This window comes from Anomaloglossus baeobatrachus, chromosome 12 (genome assembly GCF_048569485.1).
Source record: "Anomaloglossus baeobatrachus isolate aAnoBae1 chromosome 12, aAnoBae1.hap1, whole genome shotgun sequence".
In the NCBI taxonomy this organism is placed as follows: domain Eukaryota; kingdom Metazoa; phylum Chordata; class Amphibia; order Anura; family Aromobatidae; genus Anomaloglossus; species Anomaloglossus baeobatrachus.
Window position 1 is genome coordinate 25,949,468 of NC_134364.1, and position 23,923 is coordinate 25,973,390.

The following is a 23,923-nucleotide window of genomic DNA, read 5'->3' on the forward strand; positions in this document are numbered from 1 at the left end:
CCCTCCTGTCCACCATCAGCCAGAGATCGTCATGACGATTATCTGATTGGCCTGGAAGCTTAAGGTATTTATGACTTTGGGTGATGGTAGAAGAAAAGCCAAAAGCTGCAGAGAAAGACAATTCTTTGTAATATTGGCGGGAAAACTCCCAAAGCAGGTTTTGAAGTGCGACTTTAATGCTAGAAAGATGAAAAACACATTGCCAGAATCCCTGCGTCGTGCGGAATCCAGCGCACCGTCTCACCTGACGAGGAGATCGACGGAATCACGACAAATTAGTATTGGCCAGTAAAATTGTGCTAGAGTCGTTGTGTTTGGTATCAATGTAACTGTAAAATCGAGATATTAAATATGACGCTAATATCTTTCACCTGTGTGACCCAGGAGCAAAGATATGAAAAACCCTAGAATTATGGAACTCTGTGAACATCAGAGCACAGCCCACAAGTGACTGTAAAATGATGTCACAGGCAAGGGGGGCTAGCAAGAGCATAAGAGACAGTTCCTGTCTTGGGGGGCCAGTCAGTACTTAGGAGGGCATCATGAAGGGTGATGCTGGCCGATTCTAACATCTCTTGGAGACCCTCCCTCCATAAGCAGACGTCACTTCTATGGCAGAAGCTTAGTAAGTTTCATGTTTATACCTTTTATTTTAATGTAACTGTTATGCCGTAATGTGTATTGTTCCCTTTTGTAACTTCTTGTATATTCTTTAAACACTGCCTATTTTCGGATTAAATATATAAAAATTTAAGAGTTTCTTTCCTTATGCTTTATATACGAATCCAAAACCCCGAAGGGCCTTATGCTATCTGAAACGGGTTCCCAGCTACCTGTAGAAAGTCTGGGTGGTGGCAGCGTAATTGTTATTGCATAGAATTATTGGAGTGCTATCATTAAGGGTACCGAGGTATATAAATATTCCATTAGCAGGAATCAGAGATATACATTTACCCTTGCTGTGAGACCTCCAATATTTGGCATTATCAGCTCAGCAGCCTCATCTTATGCATTGTCCTGCAGTACCAAAAGTGGCCTGCAGACAAGGGGGGCGCTAGAGAGTAGTCGTGTGTAACAAATCAGTGAACAGCTGCAGATTTCTGAGGGACTTCCCCGGCTGTTCGTGACAGAGGCATTAGTTTTTTTAAAAAAAAAAATGAGGTTGCCTTGTTGTTGGCTGTTGGGCTCATATAAAACTGGCCATTTTTGTGTGCCAAGTATCCCAATTTGTACATTTTCTCATAGCAGTAATGCATGTCTATGTTCCCATATTCATTATTACAAATCTTAGTACTTACAGAGTTCAACTGTCCTTCTTGTACACTGTTTTCAGTGACATTAAGCATAAGGCCTAAGCCACACGGCGAGAAAATCGGTGCAAGTGGAGTGCGATAAAACATCGCATTCCACTCGGACCAATATTAGCCTGTGTGTCAGTGCACATGAGCGATTTTCTCAGTCCTGATCGGACCGAGAAAACAATCGCAGCATGCTGTGGGTGTAATGCGAGACACTTTTCTCTCGCGCCCATTCAAGTGAATGGGGCGAGAGAAAAATCGCACTGCACTCGCGGTACACCGCTGTACAGCACGTGCAGAGGGAGAATCGCAATAGCCGGCTACGAAAGAGAGAGGGAGAGAAATCCCTCCCTCTCCTCCGCAGCACTGGCCCACCCATCCTCAGAGCCGGCCAGGTTGGACCTCAGTCGCAGAGATACTAGCATGACACTCGGCTCTGCTGTGCTGCCAGTGCAAGCAGAGTGTCATGCGAGCATCGCACTAGTGCCCTGTGTGGCCCTGGCCTAATACTATAAAATAAGGAGAAGTCATGGTTCTTACTGTTCAGGTTTGTCTAGCAGCTTCACATTTTCTGCAGTGGAGGTCTCATAATGCTTTTTGATGGTTTCCAGCTCTTCCTTCTGTGCCCTCTAAAAAGAATATATAAAAAATAAAAATTTCAAACTTTTGCTGGAAACCCCTTTTTGTTTCTCCAAACTCGCAGTTTTGCACAGAAATGCATACCTAGTAAACCAAGATCCGAGCGAGGGTCAGACCTAGACAAATTCTTGAAACAAGCCAAAGACACAGGTTTTCTCAACAAGCCATATATATGCGAGATTAAGACCCCATTGGTCGTGGGAGACGAGAATCTGAGGACCCTCAAAATGGAGGGAGGTCATACCGGAATATGAAACTGGCCACACCGATTCAAAGAAAATTTAGGTCAGCTAGTAGTTACACAGATATGGCATTAATGATTTTCCATAGGGCCTACACCACCCCCTATATTCAGTCAAAAAAACTCGAGAGCGAACTACAATTGTTCCAAATGTGGCAAAGAGAAGACAGACTTATTTCATCACCTTTGGGAATGTGCGCAGATTAGGGGTGTCTGGGGGTGCATTCATTCAGTTCTACAATCTAAATATAACATTCAATTTCCACTGACACCATAATAGCCTATTTTTAATATTCTGGAAGAAAACCAATTAAAAATACCAAGACATATTAAAGCAGCTCTTATTATATGGGCCTCGGCTACCAGGAAGAGTATATTACATAAGTGGCTTAGTCCGGAACCCCCATCTTTATCACTTATTCAAACTAAGGTTATGTTTGTATTCAGGATGGACTGGCTGGACGCGCTCTCGAACAAGGAAAAGTTAAAAAAAAAAAAAAAAATATTTTGTCAAACACATGGTCCACATTCCTACCCCACATTGCCGGATGTCATTAGAACCAGACTTAGATCCCAGTTTGAACACACATTGTGGTATTTATTGGAAATCATAAGTGAACGTAACCCAATTCCATAATAACGGACACCATAGGTTAAGCTACTCACACATCAGTTTTTTTCCCCATCAGGCACAATCTGGAAAAAAAAACTGATTAAACGGATCCGGCACCGGATCAGTTTTATCCTCATTGATTTGTATTAGCGCCGGATTGTGCCTGATGGCCTTGCGTTGCATTCGGCTTTTGTCGGATCCGTCGTAATTGGCTAATGCGGTGGCCGTATGGAACGCCTCTTGTAACGTTCTTTGACAAAAAACCACATCACGCTGATCTGGCGTGATTTACAATGGAAGCCTATGGAAACCAGATCCGGCAAAAAACGGATGCGGCCATCAGATCAGTTTTTATTAAACTGAGCATGCTTTAATTTATTGTAATAAAATGGATCCAGCAAACAAAATGCAACAACTGATGCGCCGGATCCGTTTGACGGATCAGGCATACCAGATCCATCAAAAACAAAAAAGAAGGATCTGGCGCATCCGTATTTTCATATTCTGCGCTGGGTCTGTTGCATCAGGCACACACCAGATTGTGCCTGATGCCAAGAAACTGATGTGTGAAAGTAGCCTTAGAGGATGCACGTAGGGAGGAGGGGGGGGGGGGGGTTTGGGGTTTTGTTCTGGTGATTGTAAAATGATTGTAAATTAATTTCTAAAACTTATTATTATTGTTGACAAATATTGTATGTTAAGTTTTGTGTTTTTTTTAAACATAAAAAGAAGTTTAAAGAAAAAAAAAAAAAAAGAATTTTACAGGAAAAAACCACATCACCACAAACTGCCTGACGACAAAAAAAAAAAAAAGAAAAAAAAAAAAAAAAAAGACTGTTACATCACAAATCAATTACAGAACTATGGATACTAAAGTTGATAGGAAATTTAGATACTTTGGTTACAATTAAAATCAACTTACATTTTCATACAAAGCTTCTAATGTTTCCAGATCCACGACGGAATCATCTACATTTAAAATTGCTGTGGAAAGAAAAAAGTCACATTCAGAGACCTAAATTATCAAAATGCTTAAAAAACACAATTCTTGGGTAATGGATGAAGAATTTGCATTGAAATGAAACTAGGCTGAAAACACACTTTGTAGACTTATTACACAAATCTGAGTAATACAGACATCAAAAACAATGAAACGTATGGGTAGATTATTTTTTTTCGTGCACTTTCCCTTAATTACAAGCTTGTGGCTAGGGAAGACCAGACTGACAATTCAATGTAAAAGGCTGTAGCCGATAAGTGGTGTATCCTTAAGACACAAGTTTGTCAATGATGACGAGGCACAAGTCTAACCTGATCAAGTTAAAAGGGAATATTAAAGAAACCAATCAAGCTGTATACAACGCGTTTCAGTCTATTTTGTTCATAGATTTTATTACACTACATAGAGCACACGATTTGCTTTAATGTATAAACTTATAAACTCCTTCCAAGCATTTTACAGTAATCAGATTTTTTCCAAAAATACATTTAATCAAGTATTTCCTTAACCAGCAATTTATACAACTGTTTGTTGACATATATTCCTCTTGTAGTAATAAGATGTTGGCAATTTTGGTTTTCTTATTAACTACATGATGCTTAAAAATTAGGGCGGCACGGTGGCTCAGTGGTTAGCACTGCAGTCTTGTGGTGGCTCAGTGGTTAGCACTGCAGTCTTGCAGCGCTGGGGTCCTCGGTTCAAATCCCACCAAGGACACCATCTGCAAGGAGTTTGTATGTTCTCCCCGTGTTTGCGTGGGTTTCCTCCGGGTTCTCCGGTTTCCTCCCACAATTCAAAAATATACTGATAGGGACCTTAGATTGTGAGGCCCAGTGGGGACAGTATTGCTGATGTATGTAAAGCGCTCTGGAATTAATAGCGCTATATAAATGAATAAATATTATTATTATTATAAATTAAACGCAAAACAGCCTATAGGAAGCGCACTGTTAAAGATGATTCTTTTAACCTGTAAGAATTGCTGATAATGGTCCTAATAGCAAGAAATTTATTCATAGTGATGACCTTAAAGAGTACCGATAACCTCAAAAAAAAAAAAATATAAAAGAGACTCAATTATAGGTCATTATTAGCAAATCAGATAATTCCCATCAGTATAAGGGAATGTTTACAATGTTTTTGCGTTTTTCCCCTTCCCTTTCGCTTGGTACTCCCCCGTACCTAGTGTGACAGTCATCCTCTACAAAGAAAAGTTATAGGATTCAATTTTACAGACTAGGGCAACCTAAAGAAACTGCCTGATATAGTAAATCAAATTTGAACTCACCGAGGCCAAGTTCGGTCTAGTAGAGTACAGTTAGAATTTGTCCTTACAAAAGCATCACTACACACAATTATTGGATGAGTATCTAACAATGAAGAATGGTGAAGGTTCCCAACAGGATTGTTATTTTTATTGTAACAGGTTTAATATTCAAACTTTTCAAATAACTTGTTAATTCATTACTTTGAAGTTTTTGCCGCCGAAGGATACCCAATTTCATATATGAAACACTTGCCTATTTATAGGATATTATGGGTTTATAAATTTAGGAGACATCTTTAGTTGTATTTCTTCAATCATTCATTTCTCCGAACCTCTACAAATATACCTTAAATGTTCTGTTGTCTACTCTTCTATTACCCATACGGGGCGTTCAACCGATTGTTTCCTGCGATTCTTGTCATAACTACTTTTCTTTCCTCATAAAAGTTCTCTTCTAACGTAAATGGAGTTGGCTAACCCAGTGTGCCAGAATAGTATTTAGTTTACAGAATCATGTTGCCAAGACATATTTTCCCATTGTAAACTTCCAGTTTGAAGAGAAAGGAGCCTTTTAAAATTTTACTTGTTTTTCTTCCTTTGTAAAGATCATTTTCGTTCTGTTTCCACTTATGTTTGACTAGCTTTTGGACTTTGAATCTAATTTTTCAAAAGCTGTTGACTGTACAATTCAACTTAACATGGTCATAGCTGTCTAGGTGTCCTTTTTCTAAGAATGATGTTCACAAAATTATTTTTACTGTAATTACTAAAACACTTTAGGATAAAAAAAAAAAAAAAAATTAATTATATTTTTGGGTAAAAAAAAATAAAATCCAAATTTCTTAACGCAATGGGATTTGGAGCCATGATGGACAATGTGATCAACAAAAGCACTTGGACATGCGATGTAACCCTTATCTGTGTTTATGGGTTGCCCACAGCATAGTGGGTTTCTGTTTTAGGACATTTTAATCTGTGTGTAATAGATAAGGGTGGTTCCCAAACTTTCACAAAGTAGTCAAACACAGAGCTCCATTTATTTTCCAGTTAATTTTTCATTTTGAAGGTCTTGGAGAGGTCTTGAAATGTGAGGCTCGATTATCAGAAAATTATAGATAAAAGGTGATTTCCGCTCATTTTTACAAACATCAAATCAAACTAATGTATAGAGTGTATAATGGATAATATATATGCATTGTGGTTTTGTTAAAGGGGCAGTCGAATGCCATGGTAGTCACAGCAGAAACTGCTGTTTAACTGCAGTGAAGTCCTGTGGATTTTCTCTGCACCATGTTCGCCTCTTTAGTGCAACACAGCACTTGTTTCTTCATGCGACACAGACTGACACGGTCACAGGTCTCAAACAAAACTTCTTCAAATACAATTTTTCATCATGTCTTAAACGGGCACACACTTGTTCCCCAAAGGGGTTACGACGATTAGCACATTCTACGTTGGACCACCAGAATCTGCAGGAAATAGGGATTCCAAGTCCCATTGCCCACAACCCATTTTCCCGGAGCACAATGACACATAGGGTCCGGGGTCGAGATCACGATCGGGCCCCATGGGGGATCCGCGCCACCTGCATACGGATCGGGACATTTTACAAGAACACTGGGGTCCCCAAGTTGCTTCAAGCCACGGGGATCCACAAGTAAGCACAGAGGAGGAAGGCCTCACAATCCACAGACATCGGTGATTGCTTCCGATTTACCCGGGACCGGCTGGAGCCCATTGCGGTGGAAAGCAGCACCACTGGGGAATCTTATGAACTGTGAGTACAAAGAACTTTGAACCGCAGCCCCGGTGTCGTCCTTGTCATTGCCAGCACCCCGCGCTTTGGTGAAACCAGCCGTCCCCACCGCCCTCATTTCCCCGGGGCCCGCTCTAAGTGTGGGAAGCAATATCTTTGAGGCTATTACCATCCATCCCAGAGGACAGCGACAGCAGCGGCAGCTAGTCCCTGGCCGCGTACTGCAGGTGGAGTCACGACAAACATCACTCCCAATCTTCTATTTCCCTTTTATTGTGGACACCTTGAGGCACAAAGCTGGGCAGGGCCACCCATGATATCCCCAGCCCAGTGACTAGTAAGGTTAACCCCTGGGTGCCACACATATTCCATGACCAATCAGTTCAGGTTTCTTTGTCCCCGCTTTCAGATGTTTGAACAGGAAGTCAGTACAGCGCTCACCTGCTCAAATATCCAAAGGTGTGGAGACAGATGCCAAGCGCTGATTGGTTGTGGGGCCCACGTGTCAAAGTCATGTGAGCCCCAGGAATGTGGCTTCAGACATCAATGGAACAACGCAGTCACTGGAAGGAAGTATAGGCGCAAGCATCGGAGGGGAGCATAAGTGCCATCACCAGAGGGAAGTATAGGCCAAGGCACCGGAGGAAATATTTGCATCCTCCCCAAGACCAGATGTGGCATGATCAGACCATGTCCCTGTACGGTCAGACAGTCATTACACAGTACAGGGGGCACATATACGAGGGGCTGCTGATAAGTCTTTGGCAAGAAACGTTAACATTTATTCCACATAATCTCCACTGATGTAAACACACTTCTTCCATCGGTATTCCAAGTTCTGTAAACCTAGCAAAAAGAAGGATTTTGGTTGTGCCTCAAACAAGTCATCCATAGCAGACATGGCATCAGAAATTATGTGAAATTTTCTACACTTGAGGTGTTTTTCAGGTTTGGAAACGATAGTCAGAAGAAGCTAGATCTGGTGAATAAGGTGGGTGGTCAACCAGCTGGAAGCCCAGCTCTGCCAGTTTTGCAGGGGTCTCTTGTGCAGTGTGATTGGAGGCGTTGTCTTGCAGGAACAAGATTCCTTTGGACAGCTTCCTGTGCTTTTTGGCCTTCAGAGCTGCCTTCATTTGGTCCAAAGGTTTAATGTAATACCTTGCATTGATGGTGGAACCCTTTTGAAGGTAGTCCACTAGCAGTATGCCCTTCCTTATCCCAGAACACAGACACAATCACCTTAGTGGCAGATTTTTTTCACCCTGAACTTCTTTGGACAAGGAGAACCAGTGCCTCCACTCTTGACTGCTTGTTTTCAGGGTCATATAAATAAATCCAGGTCTCATCTATAGTGACCGGTCGATCCAGGAAGTTCTTATCAGTCCGGAAACGCTGACAAATGGACCAGGAAGTTTTCACTCGCATGTGACTCACCCACCCCAGGGCTATGGGACACCCGGTGCCGGGCCGGACTAGTCTGGTGGTAGTCAGTGGTGGCTGGGCCCGGCTCCGTGGCCCTGGTGGGTGTCAGTATAATATGTGGCTGATGACTTTAAGTTTGTGTTCGTGACGCCACCTGTGGTATGCGGCTAGTAAGCCGCCGCTGCTGTGTGAGGCCACCGGGACGATGTGATGGCAGCTATGGTGGTACTGCTCCCCACAGGTGGAGCAATGCCCGGGGCACAGTTGGTGCTTGTGAATGTCTATGTGGATGAAATAACTGAGGCGACTTCAGAGGTGCAGTTCCAGTTCTTTTTACTCACAGTTCTTGTCAGGGCAGCAGGACCCTTGGACTGCTGGGACCACTGTCAGGGACCTCCGTCTTCTGGGTGATTCAGAGTGTGAAATCCGGTGCCCTTCTCTTAGTGTCTCTTTCTCTGCTGTCTTCACTAGCCTTGCCCGAGTTTGGATGGCCCTGGCTTGGCCTCCACTACAGCCTCCAGGCTGGGGGGTCACCTGTCGGCTGATTACCCCTTTTCTGGACGGCTGCTATGGGTTCTGGCCCTGGGAGCTTGCAACGTCCCTGGGCCTCGGTTTTTACTGTTTGGAGATTGTCTTTGCACTCCTCCAGTCTCTAGGGACCGTCCCCTGTCGCAGCTAATCACTCCACCGATGTCACTGTGGATCAGGCCACCGCAGCCTGCAGCTACTCGTAGCGCCTCTGGGCCCTCGGCTTCGGTACCCAACAAGGACAGCTCGTGGTACCTACAGGACTACCCGCGGCCCTGCAACCCTTTCTTGCCTTCTCTTTCTCCTCCTTGCCTGCTTCCAGCAGGCCTCCTCCTCCCTCCTTTCTCTCGTTCTTCTCCTCCAACTACATGCTCACTCCTCACTCTCTCACTCCCTGAGCGAACTGAAACTAACTTGACCTTCCTTTCTCTATCTGCTCTCTGGTGGCTCCTCCCACCTCCCCAGTTGCTAAGCTACCACCCTATGGGAGCAGGGATGGGTCTTACAGCCCCTCCCAGCATGCAGCATGGGAGGGTTGCCTGCCACTTTCCCTGGTCCTGTGTGTCCCTAGCAATGGGTGTAGTGTGGATTTACCAGGGGACCGGAGTTCACTCTCTTCCTCTCCCAGAATGGGCATCACACCGCAGGTGGGGTGCAATGACCTGTGGCGACGGAAGCCTCAGGGGCGCCACACTTGCTTCTCTGATCTGTTGTCAAACATTTGGGGACCCACTTTGCAGATCGCTTCCTCATGTCCAAATGTTCATGGATAATGACACAAACCCATCCACGGGAAATCCCCATGATGTCTGCTATTGCTTTAGCTGAAATTTGTGGATTCTCCAGTATGTGGTTGTGCACAACATCGATGATCTCCGGAACAACCACCACTCTCTGTTGTGCAGGATGTTCCTCATCATTGGTGCGGACGTGGCCAGTTTTAAAATTTGGCAACCCAGTTCTTAACTGTGGAATATGAAGGGCATTGATCTCCCAATGTCTGCAACATACCATGAATATCCTTTGTGGACTTTCCTTGCAGAAACAAGAATTTGAATCACTCTTCTGCTCTCAGTTGCTGTGAATTTTGCATTAGACTCCACCACTTTGTTTTCCTGCATGCTTAGAACACTGTTGCCATAAGCAACAAAACACACAATTTATAAACAGACACATAAGGCTTTTGTGACGCCCTGGCAAAACCAAGTAGTCACAAAAGTGTTCATCCTACTTGTTACCGCCAAAACCCACACTCCGGTACAACACCCAGCCATTAAAGCCTAGCCACCCCTTCATGATAATAAGGAAACACCAGTGGGCGGGATCAGGCAGATGAGAACGCCCACCGAGGTGTCAGGGGAGGGAACAAAGTAGTTGAGTCTGAGTTGAAGGTGTGAGGAGTGGAGTGAAGTCCTGTGAGTTCAAACTGACAGTTGACAGTGGAGTAGTAGTAAGGGGTAAGAGCCCTTAGACTACTCGGCTAGGTGGCAGTCAGTGAACAGGGCGCCACAGGCGACGGAGATCTGGTAGCGGGAAACCTTAAGTGGACCAGGGCAGGGTCATAGCCCACCGGTGCCGACAGCGGGAATCCAGTCCGGAGGCCGTGTACAGTCGGGGTGCCTGGACCCTAGGACGAGGAAGGTTGCATACCCCCTTGTTAATTAACCAGCAGAGGACAAGGTTGCAGACCTTGTTCTCCTGAAGCCCAGAGAGCGAAACGGAAGCCCAACACGGGAAATAGGGTGTCCGTCAGAACCTACAGAGATCCCAAGGGTCAGATTTCGCGGGCCACAGCTCCCAAATACACAGAACCAGGAGTGGACTTCTCCGTTCCATGCGAAGTCGTCCAACAGGAAAGAAACACAGCATGCAGGAGGAAGGGACACCTGTTCACTAACCCGGGTGTGGGACCCATATACACACTCCAATGGCAGCCGGTCACTGGCAACTTGGTTTACCACTGCACTTCAGTGAAATTACTGAACTGTGTGTACACCATTGACCCCCTGTCCAATCCAACGCGCCACCTCCAGCAGCCATCACTCCCGTGTTCCGACCGCAGGCCCTGGGACTACACCTCCCCTACCCGTGGAGGGGATCCCATCTTGCTGCCCTGCTCCATCAGCCCCGGGCGCCCCATCACCAAGCAGTGGCGGTGTCACCATCCCTCACCGCAACCCACGGGTGGCGTCACTGACACAACAAACCCCCTGTAAATACGCCCCCCTTTTTCAACGGTTGTGAGGATGGACGGCCGTGCGAGCCCGGGTCCGGTCACCACTCGAGCGGCAGCAGCAACACGGATCCGAGTGGCCCTAAAAGCGGCAGCGGTCCCCGCCCGCAACACTTTCATGTGATGTAACATTCGTTACCATAGAAATAAAAAAAAAAAATCACAAAGCCAAAAGCTTAGCAGCCCCTCATATAAGATTATCTCTTCACATTTTTCTTAAACACATCCAATTATGGAAATTATTATTATACCAAGGTCTATTGATTAAAATGAACTTTTATCAGGAGGAAAACCCCTTTCAATTATATTACTCAGTGGTTCCAGTTACAATTTAACGTGATTGAACAGGTGGCTGTACAGAGAGTTACCGCAGGTTCCAGAATTGGGTCCTGTACATGAGTCTTACTTGAGCCCAAATGAAACCAAGGAGCCTTAGAATACGCCTACCATTGTTTATGGTATTTTAGGTGACAAAGAACAGACACCACTTTACATTCTCATAAGTGATAAACCCAGTCTACATTTTACACCAACTTTATGGCAGCTGTACGTTATTAAGCAATGTACCAGTGTCTCATTTACCATCCAGCAGGAGCAATGTCACAAGGTTCAAGGTTCCCCCGTCCCCCGCGCTCCTGCCTCCTCAGTCTCCGCTCTTTAGTGGGTTCCCCCATCCCCCATGCTTCTCCCCCATCTCCGCTCCGCGGTGGGTTCCCCCGTGCTTCTCCCCAGTCTCTCTCCGCTCCGCAGTGGGTTCCCCTGTCCCCCGCGCTCCTGCCTCCTCCGTCTCAGCTCCGCAGTGGGTTCCCCCGTCCCCTGCGCTTCTCCCCAGTCTCCGCTCCGCAGTGGGTTCCCCCGTCCCCCACTCTCCTGCCTCCTCAGTCTCCGCAGTGGGTTCCCCAGTCCCCCGCGCTTCTCCACCGTCTCCGCTTTGCAGTGGGTTCCCCCGTGCTTCTCCCCAGTCTCCGCTCCGCAGTGGTTTCCCCAGTCCCCCGTGCTTCTCCCCAGTCTCCGCTTTGCAGTGGGTTCCCCCGTGCTTCTCCCCAGTGTCCGCTCCGCAGTGGTTTCCCCAGTCCCCCACGCTTCTCCCCAGTCTCTGCTTTGCAGTGGGTTCCCCCGTGCTTCTCCCCAGTCTCCGCTCCGCAGTGGTTTCCCCAGTCTCCGCTCCGCAGTGGGTTCCCCCGCGCTTCTCCCCAGTCTCCGCTTTGCAGTGGGTCCCTCGCGCTTCTCCCCAGTCTCCGCTCCACAGTGGGTTCCCCCGTGCTTCTCCCCAGTCTCTCTCCACTCCGCAGTGGGTTCCCCTGTTCCCCGCACTCCTGCCTCCTCCGTCTCAGCTCCGCAGTGGGTTTCCCCGTGCTTCTCCCCAGTCTCCGCTCCGCAGTGGTTTCCCCAGTCCCCCGTGCTTCTCCCCAGTCTCCGCTCCGCAGTGGGTTCCCCCGCGCTTCTCCCCAGTCTCCGCTTTGCAGTGGGTTCCCTCGCGCTTCTCCCCAGTCTCCGCTTTGCAGTGGGTTCCCTCGCGCTTCTCCCCAGTCTCCGCTCCGCAGTGGGTTCCCCCGCGCTTCTCCCCAGTCTCCGCTTCGCAGTGGGTTCCCCCGTCCCCTGCGCTTCTCCCCAGTCTCCGCTTTGCAGTGGGTTCCCCTGTGCTTCTCCCCAGTCTCCGCTCCGCAGTGGTTTCCCCAGTCCCCCGCGCTTCTCCCCAGTCTCCGCTCCACAGTGGGTTCCCCCGTGCTTCTCCCCAGTCTCCGCTCCGCAGTGGTTTCCCCAGTCTCCGCTCCGCAGTGGGTTCCCCCGCGCTTCTCCCCAGTCTCCGCTTTGCAGTGGGTTCCCTCGCGCTTCTCCCCAGTCTCCGCTTTGCAGTGGGTTCCCTCGCGCTTCTCCCCAGTCTCCGCTCCGCAGTGGGTTCCCCCGCGCTTCTCCCCAGTCTCCGCTTCGCAGTGGGTTCCCCCGTCCCCTGCGCTTCTCCCCAGTCTCCGCTTTGCAGTGGGTTCCCCCGTGCTTCTCCCCAGTCTCCGCTCCGCAGTGGTTTCCCCAGTCCCCCGCGCTTCTCCCCAGTCTCCGCTCCACAGTGGGTTCCCCCGTGCTTCTCCCCAGTCTCCGCTCCGCAGTGGTTTCCCCAGTCTCCGCTCCGCAGTGGGTTCCCCCGCGCTTCTCCCCAGTCTCCGCTTTGCAGTGGGTTCCCTCGCGCTTCTCCCCAGTCTCAGCTTTGCAGTGGGTTCCCTCGCGCTTCTCCCCAGTCTCCGCTCCGCAGTGGGTTCCCCCGTGCTTCTCCCCAGTCTCCGCTCCGCAGTGGTTTCCCCAGTCCCCCGCACTTCTCCCCAGTCTCCGCTCCACAGTGGGTTCCCCCGTGCTTCTCCCCAGTCTCTCTCCACTCCGCAGTGGGTTCCCCTGTTCCCCGCACTCCTGCCTCCTCCGTCTCAGCTCCGCAGTGGGTTCCCCCGTGCTTCTCCCCAGTCTCCGCTCCGCAGTGGTTTCCCCAGTCCCCCGTGCTTCTCCCCAGTCTCCGCTCCGCAGTGGGTTCCCCCGCGCTTCTCCCCAGTCTCCGCTTTGCAGTGGGTTCCCTCGCGCTTCTCCCCAGTCTCCGCTCTGCAGTGGGTTCCCCCGTGCTTCTCCCCAGTCTCCGCTCCGCAGTGGTTTCCCCAGTCCCCCGCACTTCTCCCCAGTCTCCGCTCCACAGTGGGTTCCCCCGTGCTTCTCCCCAGTCTCTCTCCACTCCACAGTGGGTTCCCCTGTTCCCCGCACTCCTGCCTCCTCCGTCTCAGCTCCGCAGTGGGTTCCCCCGTGCTTCTCCCCAGTCTCCGCTCCGCAGTGGTTTCCCCAGTCCCCCGTGCTTCTCCCCAGTCTCCGCTCCGCAGTGGGTTCCCCCGCGCTTCTCCCCAGTCTCCGCTTTGCAGTGGGTTCCCTCGCGCTTCTCCCCAGTCTCCGCTTTGCAGTGGGTTCCCTCGCGCTTCTCCCCAGTCTCCGCTCCGCAGTGGGTTCCCCCGCGCTTCTCCCCAGTCTCCGCTTCGCAGTGGGTTCCCCCGTCCCCTGCGCTTCTACCCAGTCTCCGCTTTGCAGTGGGTTCCCCCGTGCTTCTCCCCAGTCTCCGCTCCGCAGTGGTTTCTTCAGTCCCCCGCGCTTCTCCCCAGTCTCCGTTCCACAGTGGGTTCCCCCGTGCTTCTCCCCAGTCTCCGCTCCGCAGTGGTTTCCCCAGTCCCCCGCGCTTCTCCTCAGTCTCCGCTTTGCAGTGGGTTCCCCCGTGCTTCTTCCCAGTCTCCGCTCCGCAGTGGTGTCCCCAGTCCCCCGCGCTTCTCCCCAGTCTCTGCTCCACAGTGGGTTCCCCCGTGCTTCTCCCCAGTCTCCGCTCCGCAGTGGTTTCCCCAGTCCCCCGCGCTTCTCCCCAGTCTCCGCTCCGCAGTGGGTTCCCCCGCGCTTCTCCCCAGTCTCCGCTTTGCAGTGGGTTCCCTCGCGCTTCTCCCCAGTCTCCGCTCCGCAGTGGGTTCCCCCGCGCTTCTCCCCAGTCTCCGCTTCGCAGTGGGTTCCCCCGTCCTTCTCCCCAGTCTCCGCTTCGCAGTGGGTTCCCCCGTCCCCCGCGCTTCTCCCCAGTCTCCGCTCCAGAGTGGGTTCCCCCGTGCTTCTCCCCAGTCTCCGCTCCGCAGTGGTTTCCCCAGTCCCCCGCGCTTCTCTCCAGTCTCCGCTCCACAGTGGGTTCCCCGTGCTTCTCCCCAGTCTCCGCTCCGCAGTGGTTTCCCCAGTCCCCCGCGCTTCTCTCCAGTCTCCGCTCCACAGTGGGTTCCCCGTGCTTCTCCCCAGTCTCCGCTCCGCAGTGGTTTCCCCAGTCCCCCGCGCTCCTCCCTCCTCAGTCTCCGGCCGCCTGATAATTCCAGCCTCACCAGTGCCAGTTCACATTGGTGGTGTCCGCTCTCTGCTTCACAATCCAGCGCGGCAAAAACAGTCTACATTTTACACCAACTTTATGGCAGCTGTACGTTATTAAGCAATGTACCCGTGTCTCATTTACCAGCCAGCAGGAGCAATGTCACAAGGTTCACACCTCCAACAGTCTGAAAAGTGCTAATGTTATGAAGCTTGTCTGCATGAAGCTTGCCATGTAATGCAAATTAGACTCATTAAAGCCAGTCTTTCCTGGTGGGTTTTCACTTCCCTCCTACACACACTGTCAGCCTCCTGAATATCTCACCTACACCTAACAATAAGTCCAAAAGGAAGCAGACGCATGCTGTGCAAGGCTGGTAATTTTATTGGGTTCCTCAACCTTTAAAAATCCGTTACAAGGCTGGTCTGGTTTCTGAATTCCTTTTTTGCAGGGAAATTAAGGCAAACATTTTTATGTGGCCCTACAGTGTCTGCTCACTCCAAAAAGAATTTATACTTCGCAGCGCCATTAGAGCAAACCTGTTCCCATTAGAAAATAATAGCCATCAGATGGGACATAGAGCAGAGCAGACCCCAGCTCCAAGGCAGGCGCTCGTAAAAAAAAACACTCGCCAGCTACATTTCACACGCTCCCGTTATTGAATTGTTTTAAGTAGAAACTTTCCTTTAACACGCTAAATCCAAAATGATTATACAAGACTCCTCTGGACACCTCGGGGCTGCAGATGACACCAGAGGGATGTTTTACAAGATCTATGAGGATACACTGATCCCGCGATAGCCCAAATATTATCCTGGGAGCTTACGGAAATTCCAAATAAAAACGTACTGAGAGAGACATAGGTTTGCAATATTAGAGATACAGGAAAGATGTTATCATTCGTAAGGCGCCAATGTATTGCACGGCACAGTCCGCTCATGCCAACGCAAGCGCAATTAAAATGACATGCATCACCCGATGTGCTCGCTCCTGTAGAGACTACACACTAAATTCTGCAACATGCTCTCATCTGATTATACCTTAAATTATGTTAAGCAAAATAACGTTAAATGGAAATTTGATCCCAATCCAAACAGTTTACGCACTGTGTAGAGACAAGCCGGACTTCTAGGATTAAAGCGGAATAAATAAGAATGATTGTAATTGGAATAAATGAGATTCCTGGGATTGCAATGCAATCTTGCCCTTTAATAGTTAAAAGGGTTTCCCAATTTTAGACTAGCATGTGTCCCGGCTGCAGTTTTACGCACCACTCCAGCTTTTTTTTTTCACAGTAGGAGGGGGTGCATTTAATCTAAGGCTCATGCCCAAATTTTATACTCGTCCTCTGTAGTCTTCATCTTGTTCTAGCTTCAGTCTGGTCGGTTTCCTGTGATTTGTGACCTGCTGGCAGCTCCAGTGTATAGGCCTGTAATGGGATCAACAATTCAGACTGCATCATTAATGTAGAAATGGATTTGAATATTGCATCAGCACTTGCCCACAAGGGGGCAGTGTCAGACTGTGCAACCACAAACACAGAGGTGGGAAATCCCCTACTGCAGCTTGTGTGTTTGAACCAGGAAGAAAAAAGTGCGGGAAGGTTGTTCAGCTCCAGAGCTCAGCCAGAGGAGAGCTGCGTGTGGTCTTCCTGAACAGAGGGCTCTTTTGCTACCGGAGTCTTGGAGGAATCACCCTGTGGAAGTGGTTTCTGCCATTCCCGGTCTGCAGGACTTTGTTTGCACCAAGGATCTAACTGGACTGCAGAGCATCGCACCCTGAGTGCAAGGGCAGGGGCTGTGATCTCCCTTCTTCTGTTCGGCGTGCCCCGAGACTAAAAGACTGACTAGAATCAGTTACCAGCGGGAGAAGATCAAAGGAAAAGACCGAGGAGCTGCATCCCTTCAGCGCTGCACCGGGACCCATCATCGTGAGACTCCAGGCCTGCGACGTGGGAGCGGCATCTTCTTCCGGGATAGACTGGTACGTGATTGTAGGGAAAGTTAGGGAAAGTTGCCGCCATTTCTTTGTTGTTTTTTTTTCCCTTTCCTCTTGCTGCATACCCGGAAGGAGTGAAGATCCGGGGACTCCACTATACACATGTGCGCAGATAGTTTGGTTGATTGTATTATAAATATGCTTCCTAGTAAAGAAATGTTACTACCGGTAAAATCTGAGTATGGGGATTTTGTTGGAATAGTGCATACACACACACCCGCGGCCCTACCACCGGTCGCTTCAGGCCCCTTTACACACTGAGACTTTCTAGCAATCCCACCAGCAATCTCGACCTGGCCGGGATCGCTGGAAAGTCACTAACAGTCGCTGGCCAACGACGCAGCAACGATATGGCCCTGCAGAATGACCTTGCTGGAAAGGGAACGCTCACACGACTATGGGCTGGGTCGCTAACGAAGTCGTTTTAACTGTGTCAAACACACCGATACATGCTGCGCAGCGGGAAACAAAAGGACCAAAGAATGGTCCTGAATGACTTGTAGTGATCAGCGACCTCACAGCGGGGGCCAGGTCGCTGATGCGGGTCACCCACTGCAATGTCGCTGGGAGGTCGCTATTACGTCACAAAACCAGTGACATTATAGCGATATCGCTAGCGATGTTGCAGTGTGTAAAGGGTGCTGCACTATTACTGTAACACTAAGAGGCATAGATGGCGGTGATCATGAGCCTTTTTATTTTCCTTAAAAGGGAATGTATCGTTAAAAAAAATAAATAACTGAAAAAAATGTAAAAGTAATAATGTTTAAATGTTTTGTTTAAATATTTTTTTTTTTTAAATTGTGCAAAATATAAAAAAAAAAAATTAAAAAGTTTGATATTTTCCACTGTTAAACACTAGGGGGAGCAGCTTCTGAAATCCTACTGAATTTCCACTGTATAAAAAGCTCAGATTACAGCCTGCCGTAAAGTGGGAGGAGTCTGCTCTCCTGTGTGTGATGTCGCCTCCCCCCTCCTAATCTGAGCTCAAAAAGAAGAAAGTACAGAGATAAGTTTAAGGTGCACAACTTAAATTTCTCCATTTTATTTCTAATATAAAGATCACCCTCTGTTTTCAAGGCAAAATATCTTCTTGGATTGAGGGACCTGGAAAAAAATAAAGCTTTCAGTAGTTTTGCCATTGATTTGTAGGAAACATTCACTGGATAAGATTAAGCAAAATTAAGATAAATGAACAACTAAAAGGGATGGATGGTCTTGAAGAAAATATATTTGCGTTGCCAAATGCGGTTTTAGAGGCCTACAGAGATTGCAACATTTGCAGAAGCCAGAAGTCGATCCCTGGAAGCAAATTTTGGAATTCTGGGGAAAAATAAAACTTCAAAGAACGATTTTATACCAACAGCATTTGTAGTCATTCTCCTTTGGCCAAATTAAAAACTCATACAAGAGTCGTGTTCAATTAGTGTAACAAGTGGAGAATGCAAATAACAGCACATTCCCAACCCATAGAGTAAATAAAGAAATGCAATCTCTACATGAGCACAGCAAAACGTCTAAATCACCGCTCATCCAAGCAATCTGGATTTATCCCTGCATTTCAGCGTTTCAACAGCTTTAAATGTCAGGGAAAAAAAAAATGCCTTTCCGGAAGTATCAATCCCAAGTATTTACAAAGCCAATCTAAAAGCAAATCAGGGGGTTATAAGACTATTCATCTAAGGCGACAGCAACCCCCCCCCCCCCACGCACTTTACAGGGAAAATGCTAAATATATTCACCATACTGTAAATTCTGTTTTCATCTACACATTCCATAGAATTATTATCATTTAAAATACATAAAGTATTGTGCCAAGAATGTAAAGAACTTGATGCGTGTCCGCTTGATAAGTTATGCATTAATTAACACTTTCTTGCCATCTAATTCACAAACAATGAAATTTTTGCATTTATTGATTTGGACAGAAGAAAATTCAGTTCCTAAGTAAATACAGAGATGTACACCGTATTGTTTAGAGCAATCGCACAACCCTCCATAAGCCTGTATTGAGAAAATTTACACAATTTCCTGTTGCCGGCTACAAGTATATTCTATATGCTACGGAATGTGGGTATATAGTTCTCTCTAAAGGGCGCTTTACACACTGCGACATCCCTAGCGCTCGCACCCGCCCCAGTCGTTTGTGCGTCACGGGCAAATCGCTGCCCGTGGTGAATAATATCGCTAGGACGCGTTAAACGTACTTGCCACTGTGGGCGGCGAACAACCTCTTTAAGGGGGCGGTTCATGCGGCGTCACAGCAACGTTACACAGCAGGCCACCAATAGAAGCGGAGGGGCGGAGAGCAGCCGCAGGAAAGTGACGCCCACCTCGTTGCCGGAGGACGCAGGTAAGATGTTGTTCCTCGTTCCTGCGGTGTCACACATAGCGATGTGTGCTGCCTCAGGAACGACCAACAACCTGCGTCCAAAACGAGCAACGATATTTGGGAAAAGAACAACGTGTCAACAATCAACGATTTGGTGAGTATTTCTGATAGTTAGCGGTCGCTCGTAGGGGGTCACACGCAATGACATCGCTAACGAGGCCGGATGTGCTTCACGAATTCAGTGACCCCAGCAACATCTCGTTAGCGATGTCATTGCGTGTAAAGCAGCCTTAAGGGTATGTTCATATATGTAGAAAAAAAAAGCATCCGATTTCAACAAATCACATCTGCACGCTGTGGTAAATTCTGATGCAGAAATTACCAAGTAGTGAAGATTGTGTTTCACTCTCGAAATCTTTTATTCACCCTCTTTACAGTTCTGTTTCTCACCCTCCAACCCTATTCTACCGTTTCCTTTCTCTCCAGCCCTCTCCTTAAAAGGCTTTTTCTTAAAAGTACATTTTAATCAATAGATCTTAGCCTAAAATGAAGTTCCACAATTGGATGTTCCATGGCTGAGAAATCTTATACAGGGGCATCTCAATAAATTAGAATATAATCAAAGTTAATTTCAGTAATTTAATACAAAAAGGGAAATGCATATATTATATAGAGTCATTACACACAGAGGGATCTATTCCTATAATATAGAATCATTACACACTGAAGGATCTATTTCACGAGTTTAATTTCTGTAAATGTTGAGGACTATGGCTTACAATGAAAGCCCAAAAGTCATTGTCAGAAAATTAGATTATATAAGATAACTGAAAAAATGATTTTAAAACTCAAAAATGTTGGCGCCTACTGAAGAGTCTGTACAGTAAATGCCTCAATATTTGGTCGGGGCTCCTTTTGCATAAATTACTGCATCAATGCGGCGTGGCATAGAGGCGATCAGCCTGAGGCACTGCTGAGGTATTATGGAAGCCCAGGTTGCTTTGATAGCAGCCTTCAACTTGTCTGCATTGTTGGGTCTGGCGTCTCATCTTCCTCTTGACAATACCACTTATCTATGGGGTTTAGGTCAGGCTACTTTGCTGGCCAATCAAGCACAGTGATACTGTGGTTATTACACCAGGTATTGGTAATTTTGGCAGTGTGGACAGGTGCCTAGTCCTGCTGGACAATGAAATTTCCAACTCCAAAAAGCTTGTCGGCAGAGGGAAGCATGACGCGTTCTAAAACGTCCTGGTAGATGGCTGCGCTGACTTTGGTCTTGGTACAACTCAGTGGACCTACACCAGCAGATGACATGGGTCCCCAAACCATCGCTGATTGTGGAGACTTCACACTAGACCTCAGCAGCTTGGATTGTGGCCTCTCCACTCTTCCTCCAGACTCTGGGACCACGATTTTTACATGAAATGCAAAATTTACTTCAATCTGAAAAAAAAACCACCTGGGACCACTGAGCAACAGTTCAGTTCTTTTTCTCCTTGGCCCAGGTAAGACACTTCTGGTGTTGTCTATTGGTCATGAGTGGCTGACACAAGGAATGCGACAGCTGTAGCCCATGTCCTGGATACGTCTGTGTGGTGGCTCTTGAAGCACTGACTCCAGCAGCAGCCCTTGTCAAACTCCCCAAAATGTTTGAATGGCCTTTTCTTAACAATCCTATCAAGGCTGCGGGTATCCCGGTTGCTTGTGCACCTTTTTCTACCACATGTTTTCCTTCCACTCAACTTTCCATTAATATGCTTTGATACAGCACTCTGAACAGTGTGTGGAGTGTGCCAATAATTGCCTTCTGGACATCTGTCAACTCAGTCTTCCCCATGATTGTGTAGCCTACTGAACCAGACTAAGGGGCCATTTTAAATGCTTAGGAAGCTTTTGCATGTGTTTTGTAGTAATTATTCCATTTTTCTGAGATAATGACTTTTGGGTTTTCATTGGCTGTAAGACAATCAGCAAATTAACAAACACTTGAAATAAATCAGTTTGTAATGAGTATATAATATATACATTTCACTTTTTGTATTGTATTACTGAAATAAATTAACTTTTTGATGATATTCTAATTTATTGAGATATACTTGTTATATTAAAGCTCTTAAGGTCCCTTATACCACCCCCCACCCCAGCAATAGCACAGATGAATGTAACCATGGCGACCTTATCTAATCAGCCCGAGAGTGTGGTATTTATGACCAGGGGTTGATGCCATTGGAGGGAAAAAATTGCGCAGACAAAGACGTTCCTTTGTCTTTAGGGCAAAAAAGCTATGAACCCAGTTTTTAGTTGCCACGTTAATACTAGAAAAATGAAAAGCATATTGCTTGAATCTCGGAGAAGAGATGAATGCAGAGCACAGTCTTACTTGCTGGGCTATCACTGGTATCCCGACAAATGGGTATTGGCCAATAAAATCATGCTAGATATTGTGTGTTTGGTATCTAGGCGAATGAAAAATCAAGATATAAAATATGACGTTAATTAGGGATGATCGAATACCAAAATATCCAACTTCTCAAATATCCGACGAATAGGTAACCGCTATTCGCGAATATTCGAAGCGCAATGTAAGTCTATGGGAAACCAGAATAATTTCACGTTGGACCTAACGGCGAGTTGTGGTCACTAAGGAAAAGGCCGAAAATGGATGGGAGAAGGCAGAATCCCTGTCTCTCTCTCCTCCGTGGTGCTGGAAGCCGGAGCAGCGGGGACTATATATGGATCATTCCTGGAAGCTGCGGCAACGTGTATGTAGATGGCGCTGTGCGGCCAAGCCAATCACAGTAACACCACAACAAAGATGGCTGCAGCGTTACTGGGAGAAAGCAACATCAGATGTGTTCATTGGCCAGAAAACAGGTGCCAGGAAGTCAGAAATAAAGTATTGGAGCGGATGTTTTATTCGTTGGATACCGAATGGCGCGAATAGCCAGTTATCCATCGGATACTGAATAGTGGCGAATACATTCGCTCATCCCCACATTAATCTCTCACCTGTGTGGCCCAGGGGCAAAGATATGCGAAAAACTACTATTATCCAATTTTTTTGAAGCTCTCGGCACAGCCCCAAAGATATCGTAAAATGAGGCCACAAATGGGAGGGTGAGCTGAGGTCATAAAAGTTAGAAGCCCATTTTTGAACTTGGTCAGTACCGGAGGGCATACGTAAGTGGTGGTGCTGCCAGTTTGTGTACCATCTTATACTGGAGACCCTCCCTTCATAAATTCGGACGTCACATCTATGGCATGAGTTAAGTTTCATGTTTTTCCCTTTTATTTTTATGTAATTGTCTATACTGTATTTGTATTGTTTCCCTTTGTAACATCTTGTATATATTTTTTTTAGAAACACTGCCCATTTTCGAATATATAAAATTTGAGTATATATATATATATATATATATATATATATATATATATATATATATACATACATACACACACACACTATATATATATATACACACACACACACTATATATATATATATATATATATATATATATATATATATATATATATATATATATATATATATATATATATATATATATATATATATATATATATATATATATATATATATATATATATATATATATATATATATATATATATATATATATATATATATATATATATACACACACACACTAATATATTATATATATATATATATACAGAGAGAGAGAGAGAGAGCGAGAGAGGGCGCAAGAGAGCGCTCTCTATCTATCTATCTATATATATATATATCTATATTCCATTACCAGGTATTGGTGATATATACATTACACATGCTGGGAGACCTTCAATATTTGGCATTAGTAGCTGAGCAGCCTCATTTACTTATTATGCGGCAGTACCAAAATTGACCTGCTGGCAAGGGGGCACTAGAGCGCAGTCTGATTGTGACAAATTGGTTAACAGTGGGTGGATCTTGCGAGACCCCCCACCCGGCTGTTCATGACACTTGTCTATGTGCCCCTGCTATGTACAGTGTAATGGCTGTGTGAGCGTACAGGGACATGGTCTGATCATACCACAGCTCCTTTGCAGACAAGAACACAAGAGAGTATAGAGACATTACAGCTCCTGGTTTCTGTGAATTAAAACAGGTAATAATAGCCAGCAAAATCTTTTACCTCACAAAATGAATCAGCTATGATCACCTATTGTAATGTCTGTATATTCTTGAATCCTCCCCTGCCCAGGAGCTATGGTATGATCAAACCAAGTCCCTGTATGGTCAGACACGGCCATTACACAGTACATAGCAGGGTCACATATAGATTATCTCAGCACTGGAACATCAAATTGTGGAGCCTATTTTTATTCTAAGATCTTTTAATTAAAATGTACTTCGTTCATGGGGAAACCCCTTTAATTCTTATCGCTCTCTTCAACACTCCCCTCTGCTAATTTGTTTCCCTTTTCTCTTCAACCCTTTTCACTCTCCAACACTTATGCCTCTCTTCAACCCAATGTTCGCTCACCCAACACCCTTTTGCTTTTACCCCTCAACCAAATTCTATTTCTAAAGGCTTATTTACACACAACGGTATCGCTAACGAGATATCGTCGGGGGTCACGGTGTTCATGACGCACCTCCGGCCTCCTTAGCAATGTCGTTGTGTATGACACCTACAAGCGACTTCAAACGATCGCAAAAATGGCATAAACCGTTGATTGTTGACACGTCGTTCATTTTCCAAAATATCATTGATT

General features: G+C 46.6%; 1 protein-coding gene across 5 annotated transcripts in view; it reads right to left on the minus strand.

Annotated features, from left to right (window-relative positions):
* The window catches only part of FMN1 (formin 1), a 367,097-nt gene that overhangs the window by 79,020 nt on the left and 264,154 nt on the right, over positions 1 to 23,923 (minus strand). For all 5 annotated transcript variants that reach the window (XM_075330787.1, XM_075330789.1, XM_075330790.1 and 2 more), the window contains 2 exons: positions 3,714 to 3,775; positions 1,839 to 1,927 (listed from right to left, as the gene is read on the minus strand). In XM_075330787.1, the coding sequence (XP_075186902.1) occupies positions 1,839 to 1,927; positions 3,714 to 3,775 (151 nt within the window). The remainder of the gene's footprint in view (positions 1 to 1,838; positions 1,928 to 3,713; positions 3,776 to 23,923) is intronic.